The 8,213-nt window shown below is 42.0% G+C and overlaps 1 protein-coding gene across 1 annotated transcript; it reads left to right on the forward strand.

Annotated features, from left to right (window-relative positions):
* The first annotated feature begins 2,769 nt into the window (after nt 1–2,769).
* On the forward strand, nt 2,770–3,449 carry LOC101106166 (large ribosomal subunit protein uL1). Its single transcript, XM_004008735.6, is given in 3 exon segments — nt 2,770–2,790; nt 2,792–3,002; nt 3,005–3,449. Coding segments are annotated over 3 exon segments (648 nt in total). The 3' UTR covers nt 3,421–3,449.
* The last annotated feature ends 4,764 nt before the right edge of the window (nt 3,450–8,213 follow it).

The raw sequence follows: 8,213 nt of genomic DNA on the forward strand, positions 1-8,213 counted from the left end.
TCAAGGTGATGAAGATATACTGGTTTCCCTGCAAACCCAACTGATTGATCAGAGCAGCCCTCCCTGGATTGTGGAGTCAGTTCACTGAGGACACCGGGCTCCAGATTGGAAAAATACCTCCTGACCCTCCGGTACTTCTTGGTGTTATTGACTAGAAAGTTTCTATAAAACATTCTCCCTTTTTCAATATGTTCATTTACCATCTCTGTCATCGGATATTTTAAAATGTTCTTTATTCATTATCTTAAAAACTGTTACGTAAAGTGTAAATTGATACAACCACTATGGAAAACTGTATGGAGGTTCCTTAAAAAATAAAAATGAAATTACCATATAACCCAGCAATTCCACTACTGGGCATATGCCCTGAAAAAACCATAATTCAAAAAGACACATTTACCCCCCATCAATGTTCACTGCAGCATTATTTACAATAGCTAGGACATGGAAGCAACCTAGATGTTCATCAACAGATGGATGCATAAAGAAGTTGTGATACATACGCACAATAGAATGTTAGCGAGAAAAAGGAGTAAAACTGAGGCAGTTGTAGGGAGATGGATAAACGTAGAGTGTCTCATATAGGGTGAAATAAGTCAGAAAGAGAAAAACAAATATTGTATATTAATGCATATATACGGAATTTAGAAAAACAGTACTGATGACCCTATCGCAGGACAGGAATAGAGACACAGACATAGCAAACAGATTTGTGGACACAGTTGGGGAAGGAGAGGGTGAGATGAATTGAAAGAGTAGCATTGACATATGCATGCTGCTGCTAAGTGGCTTCAGTCATGTTCGACTCTGTGAGACCCCATAGATGGCAGCCCACCAGGCTCCCCCATCCCTGGGATTCTCCAGGCAAGAACACTGGAATGGGTTGCCATTTCCTTCTCCAGTGGACATCTATATACTACCACGTATAAAATAGCTAGCTAGTGGGAAGCTGCTGTATAGCACAGGGAACTCAGCTCGGTGCTCTGTGATGACCTAAAGGGGTAAGATGCGTGGGTGGGAGGGAGCTTCAAGAGGAAAAGGATATATGTATACTATAGCTGATTCACATTGTTGTACAGCAAAAACTAACACGACGTTGTAAAGCAATTATCTTCCAAGAGAAAATAAATAATAAATAAATATATAAAAGATAAACTTGATGATTTAAAAAAACTGTTAAGGGAAGGATTGAATCATGCATCCCTTTTCTGGATGAGCTTGTCAAAGTTTTGGGGTTTTGTACAGTCAAAAACACAATTCTTGCTCTTGTTGTGAGGAGGCTGGTGTCAGTGAGAGCCTCCTGTGCCCCAGTCTGGGTAGGGATGGTATTGAGACCTGAGGAGTTCAGGGTTCCCATCACTTCCTTAGGGTCTTGATTTGAAGGTACCACTCTTCCCACCTCAAACCACTGGACTACTGTGTGGAAAATGCGATGGCAAGCGTGCGATCTGTGAGTCTCTGTGAGTCCTCTATGCATCCTGCACCCTGATGTGCATATGCAATGTGTGTCGCTGTGGCTCTCACGAGGGATGCTGTGTGATTGGTAGAGGCCTTGAGTTTGATACTGGCGTTCATCACCCAAGAGAAAGATAGAGATGGTTGCCCAAAGATTGTCAGTTTGGGGAGCTCTAAGGCAGATTCCTTCCTTAAATGCAAAAAGTATGGCTTCAAGAAGAGGTGATTGATGGGCTGCCACTTCCTTTCCTCATCAAACTGCTGCAGCTGCCAAGACAAATGCCTATGACTGAAAGCAGAAAGGAAGTGGAACACAGAGCATCAACTGAATTGCCTATTAGTCCACTGGACCCTTTCCACCCTTTCCTCTTCTCTCACTCAGAAGTGGTAAGAATGGAAAAAAGATTCTTCGCAGCACATTCTGGCAGGCAGTATCAGAGAAAAACTGATAGATTAGTTTCATGGTGTTTCTTAAATTCAAGAATCAAGGCTGTGTTATGCACATTGAAAAGTTCTTTACACTAAAACCTTCTAAAACAGAAGTATCATTTCAGTCTCCTGTTTGAGGAGTTGACCGTGACACTATCTGCAGTAAGACGCATGTCTTACAGCAGCTCTGATAACAGTTGTTCTTTTTTTTTTTTTGTATATGTATTTTATTTCAAGACTGTATAATTCAAACCGTTGTTCTTGATGAAACATCTTCAGTGTGGTGGAGAGCTCTCAGAACAATAAATATAGACATCTTGCAATCATGTTACTTTTCTTCTAGAAAATTGAAAACCCTTTCTGCAGCTCTTATATTATAAAGTAGCACACTGACTTTTTAAAAAAATTTTACTTTCAATTCAGTTCAGTTGAGTCGCTTAGTCGTGTCGGACTCTTTGCGACCCCATGGACTGCAGCATGTCAGGCCTCCCTGTCCATCACCAACTCCTAGAGTTTACCCAGAATCACCTTCATTGAGTCAGTGATGCCATCCAACCATCTCAACCTCTGTCATCCCCTTCCGTTAAATTCTATTTAACTCATTAGTGAATGGGAAAAGTGAAAGTGAAGTTGCTCAATCATATCTGACTCTTTGCAACCCCATGGACTGCTAGGCTTCCCGTCCATGGAATTTTCCAGGCAAGAGTACTAGAGCGGGTTGCCATTTCCTTCTCCAGGGGATCTTCCCTACCCAGGGATCGAACCCCGGTCTCCCACATTGCAGGCAGACGCTTTACCATCTGAGCCACCAGGGAAGCTATCAGACAGTAAAAACAGTTTTAAAAGCAACTGAGCTCTTTTCCGGTTATCGCGGCGTAGGGAACTATGAGCAGCAAAGTCTCCCGCAGACACCCTCTACGAGGCGGTGCGGGAAGTCCTGCACGGGAACCAGCGCAAGCGCAGAAAGTTTTTGGAGACGGTGGAGCTTCAGATCAGCCTGAACTATGACCCTCAGAAGGACAAACGTTTCTCGGGCACCGTCAGGCTTAAGTCCACTCCCCACCCCAAGTTCTCCGTGTGTGTCTTGGGGGACCAGCAGCATTGTGATGAGGCCAAGGCTATGATATCCCCCACATGGACATCGAGGCACTGAAAAAACTCAACAAGAATAAGAAACTGGTCAAGAAGCTGGCCAAGAAATATGATGCCTTTTTGGCTTCAGAGTCTCTGATCAAGCAGATCCCCCGAATCCTGGGCCCAGGCCTGAACAAGGCTGGCAAGTTCCCTTCCTTGCTGACCCACAATGAGAACATGGTGGCCAAAGTTGACGAAGTGAAGTCCACGATCAAGTTCCAGATGAAGAAGGTGCTGTGTCTGGCAGTGGCTGTTGGCCACGTGAAGATGACAGATGATGAGCTTGTGTACAACATCCACTTAGCTGTCAACTTCCTGGTATCATTGCTCAAGAAAAATTGGCAGAACGTCAGGGCCTTGTACATTAAGAGCACCATGGGCAAGCCCCAGCGTCTGTACTAAGGCACAGCTTAATAAACCATACTAAACCATCAAAAAAAAAAAAAAAGCAACTGAGTTTGCATGGACTATCAGAAAATTTTCTTTAAAAAAATCAAAGAATATTAGAATAAGATTTCTAAGATACACAAATGGTGAAAGTCCTATAAGACAATAAAACCATAACCTTTGAAGCTGTGTTTTCTGCTGGACATAAATCTACAAGTTAACATGGAACTTCACAGGGCCTGGCCTTAAGTTAAATAGCAAATGCAAACACATACAATAAGAATTATTTTCCCCTATCATCCATCTAGCATATATCAGCAAATGCATGAAAACAGATTCTCAATTATTGCTGCCATCAATGGAGAATCAATTATCAGTATGTGCAGCACAGAACTAATCTTTCCCAAGAACTAAAAACAAAAGCAAAGACACAAATACAGAACATCAAGAACAACAAGAAAATAAAACCAGAGAGCCAGCAAAGAAAAAATTCCTAGCCCCCAGGGAATCATTATTCTGAGAGCCATGCTTGGGTTTAAGTAGCTCTGAGATACACTTCTTCAGCAAAGTTTACATGCTGCCTCAGCTGAGTCCACTCAAGCAAGTATATGGGACCTCCAAAGCTGTCCAAGCATAATTTTTTGAAAGGTAAAAACCTGACTTTCATATAAACATAAAAGAAACATGTCAAGTATTTTATTTCATTTATATTAATTGATGAAGCAAGCAATAGGATGGTAAAGATGGTTCAAAGAGTAATTGAAGAGTTGAGAGTATGGGCTATCTAATAAAGAGTTAACAGGATAAAATGCTAGGTGAGGTAAAAAACTTCATGACCCAGATAATCACGATGGTGTGATCACTCACCTAGAGCCAGACATCCTGGAATTCGAAGTCAAGCAGGCCTTAGGAAGCATCACTACAAACAAAGCTAGTGGATGTGATGGAATTCCAGTTGAGCTATTTCAAATCTTAAAAGATGATGCTGTGAAAGTGCTGCACTCTTAGGATGACCCAGAGGGATGGGGTGGGGAAGGAGGTGAGAGGGGGGTTCAGAATGGGGAACACATCTAAACCCATGGCTGATTCATGTCAATGCATGGCAAAACCCACTACAATAATGTAAAGTAATTAGCCTTCAATTAAAATAAATAATTTTTTTAAAAAAGAAAAGAAAGTGCTGCACTCAATATGCCAGCAAATTTGGAAAACTCTGCAGTGGCCACAGGACTGGAAAAGATCAGTTTTCATTCTAATCCCAAGAAAGGCAATGCCAAACAATGCTCAAACTACCACACAATTGCACTCATCTCACACGTTAGTAAAGTAATGCTCAAAATTCTCCAAGACAGGCTTCAACAGTACGTGAACTGGGAACTTCCAGACGTTCAAGCTGGATTTAGAAAAGGCAGAGGAACCAGAGATCAAACTGCCAACATCAGTTGAATCATTGAAAAAGCAAGAGAGTTCCAGAAAAACATCTATTTCTGCTTTATTGACTATGCCCAAGCCTAAAGCTGAAACGTCAGTACTTTGGCCACCTCATGTGAAGAGTTGACTCATTGGAAAAGACTCTGATGCTGGGAGGGATTGGGGACAAGAGGAAAAGGGGACGACAGAGGATGAGATGGCTGGATGACATCACCGACGCAATGGAGGTGAATTTGAGTGAACTCCATGAGTTGGTGATGGACAGGGAGGCCTGGCATGCTGCAATTCATGGGGTAGCAAAGAGTTGGACACGACTGAGCGACTGAACTGAACTGAAACCTTTGACTGTGTGGATTACAATGAACTGTTGAAAATTCTTCAAGAGGTGAGAATACCAGACCACCTGACCTGCCTCTTGAGAAATCTGTATGCAGGTCAGGAAGCAACAGTTAGAACTGGACATGGAACAACAGACTGCTTCCAAATAGGAAAAGGAGTATGTCAAGGCTGTATATTGTCACCCTGCTTATTTAACTTATTTGCAGAGTACATCATGAGAAATGCTGGGCTGGAGGAAGCACAAGCTGGAATCAAGATTGCTGGGAGAAATATCAATAACCTCAGATATGCAGATGACACCACCTTTACAGCAGAAGGTGAAGAAGAACTAAAGAGCCTCTTGATGAAAGTGAAAGAGGAGAGTGAAAAAGTTGGCTTACAGCTCAACATTCAGAAAACTAAGATCATGGCATCTGGTCCCATCACTTCATTGAAAATAGATGGGGAAACAGTGGAAACAGTGAGAGACTATTTTGGGGGGTTCCAAAATCTCTGCAGCTGGTGAATGCAGCCATGAAATTGAAAGATGCTTGCTCCTTGGAAGAACAGTTATGACCAACCTAGACAGCATATTAAAAAACAGAGACATGACTTTGCCAACAAAGATCCATCTAGTGAAAGCTATGGATTTTCCAGTAGTCATGTATGGATGTGAGACTTGGACTATAAAAAAGCTGAGTGCCAAAGAATTGATGCTTTTGAACTGTGGTGTTGGAGACAACTCTTGAGAGTCCCTTGGACTGCAAGGAGATCCAACTAGTCCATCCTAAAGGAGATCAGTCATGAGGGTTCATTGGAAGGACTGACGTTGAAGCTGAAACTCCAATACTTTGGCCACCTGATGTGAAGAGGTTATTGGGAAAGGCCACCTGATTAGAAAAGACACTGATGCTGGGAAAGATTGAAGGCGGGAGGAGAAGGGGATGACAGAGGTTGAGATGGTTGGATGGCATCACTGACTCAATGGAGATGAGTTTGGGTAAACTCCAGGAGTTGGTGATGTACAGGGAGGCCTGGCATGCTGCAGTCCATGGGGTTGCAAAGAGTCAGACACGACTAAGCAAATCAACTGAACTGAGCTGAAAGTAAAAAAATCTTTTAAAAGTCAGTGTACTACAGAATAATATGTTAAATCTTTGGGATTATTTTTTCCATCTGACAGAAGTTTACAAGCTCAGGGTAGAACCTCACAATGTCTAAGCTCTAATAAAATAGTAAGTAGCAAAGTCAAACATACATATTAGAATGTCAAATTCTAGAATTTTAAATAATCCTTTGATAATCCTGTGAAACACAGATATTGAAAGGATATGCCTAGAATATTAAATAAACCTTAGATGAGCTTGTGAAACAACATTGAAAGGATATGCATTTATCCTCCAGCCATATTTCCAAACTTTGGATGACTTTTAACTCAGAGCTCAGATGATATTTAAAGCCATGAAACTGGATGAGATGGTTCATGAGTTGCCTAAAACTAGGAATGATTAAGCAATCCCTCCACCTTTTTGTTTCCACAAATGGCTAAGGGACTAACCACGAAAGACAACTTCATTCTCGCATAGTCTAAGAGCTGCCTCCGCTCTTCCTCAATGACTTTCTTGTTTTACAAAACCCCAGTTTTCTTCCTCTTCTTTGAGACTTTCCTCATTACTAAACATTCTCTGTATTATAATAGTCTGAATAAAATAATCTCTTTAGCTTTCTAGTGCATTTTGTCTTTGACAATCACTTAGGCATCATAAAGAAAGAAGAGTCTGCTTTTTCTATGAAGCCCTCCATTCTTTGCCCCATTTCCCCAAGTGCATTTTTAATATAAATTATTATATTCATTTTTAAAAGGTAATAAATACAAAACAGAGAAAAAGACATCCAGTGAAAAATGTCTCCTTTTCTCCTCCTTCTGCTGTCTATTTCACCTCCCAAAGCAACAATTTCTTTCATTCTTTTCAAGAACTTCAGTGTGTTCCATTGTGTGGATGAAGCACAATTAATTTTACTGTTCCCTACTGATAGCCAAACTTGCTCCTTGGAAGAAAAGTTATTAGAAACCTAGACAGTATATTTAAAAAAAAAAAAAGAGAGAGAGACATCACTTTGCCAACATATATCCATCCAGTCAAGTAGTCATGTATGGATGTAGAGTTGGACCATAAAGAAGGCTGAGTACCAAAGAACTGATGCTTTTCAAATTGTGGTGCTGGAGAAGATTCTTGAAAGTCCTGTGGACTTCAAGGAGATCCAACCAGTCAATCCTAAAGGAAATCAGCCCTGATTATTCATTGGAAGGACTGATGCTGAAGCTAAAACTCCAATACTTTGGCCACTTGATGGAAGTGCTGAATCAATGGAAAAGACCCTGATGCTGGGAAAGACAGAGGGCAAGAGGAGAAGGGGATGACAGAGGGTGAGATGGTTGGATGGCATCACTGACTCGATGGACATGAGTTTGGGCAAGCTCTGGGAGTTGGTGATGGACAGGGAAGCCTGGATTGCTGCAGTCCATGGGGCCACAGTCAGACATGACTGAGTGACTGAACTGAACTGAGAAGTCAGTGATCAAGAAGCAAAGAGGCTTCAGGTAAGACCCAGACAGGATTATATTCAATATCTTGTAATAACCTCTGTGGACAAAGAATGCTGCCTGCCATATCAGTAAACGAAGGATGTCACAGTCATCACCGATCTCAGTCACCTTGAGGGAGAGCCCTGAGGGAACTCAGGAAAGAAACAAAGAATGCCTGCCATCTAGTGGTTCCCAGTCTGCAGCCACCCTGCACAGGTGCAGCTTTAGGAAACTCAGGATGTGAAAACAGAAGATACTGGCCCCAGATAGCTGAGCTCAGTTCAGTTCAGTTCAGTTCAATCGCATAGTCGTGTCCGACTCTTTGCAACCCCATGGACTGCAGCATGCCAGGCTTCCCTGTCCATCATCAACTCCTAGAGTTTGCTCAAACTCATGTCCATTGAGTCAGTGATGCCATCCAACCATCTCATCCTCTGCTGTCCCCTTCTCCTCCTGTCCTCAATCTTTCCCA

The sequence above is a fragment of the Ovis aries genome, chromosome 5 (genome assembly GCF_016772045.2).
Source record: "Ovis aries strain OAR_USU_Benz2616 breed Rambouillet chromosome 5, ARS-UI_Ramb_v3.0, whole genome shotgun sequence".
Classification (NCBI taxonomy): domain Eukaryota; kingdom Metazoa; phylum Chordata; class Mammalia; order Artiodactyla; family Bovidae; genus Ovis; species Ovis aries.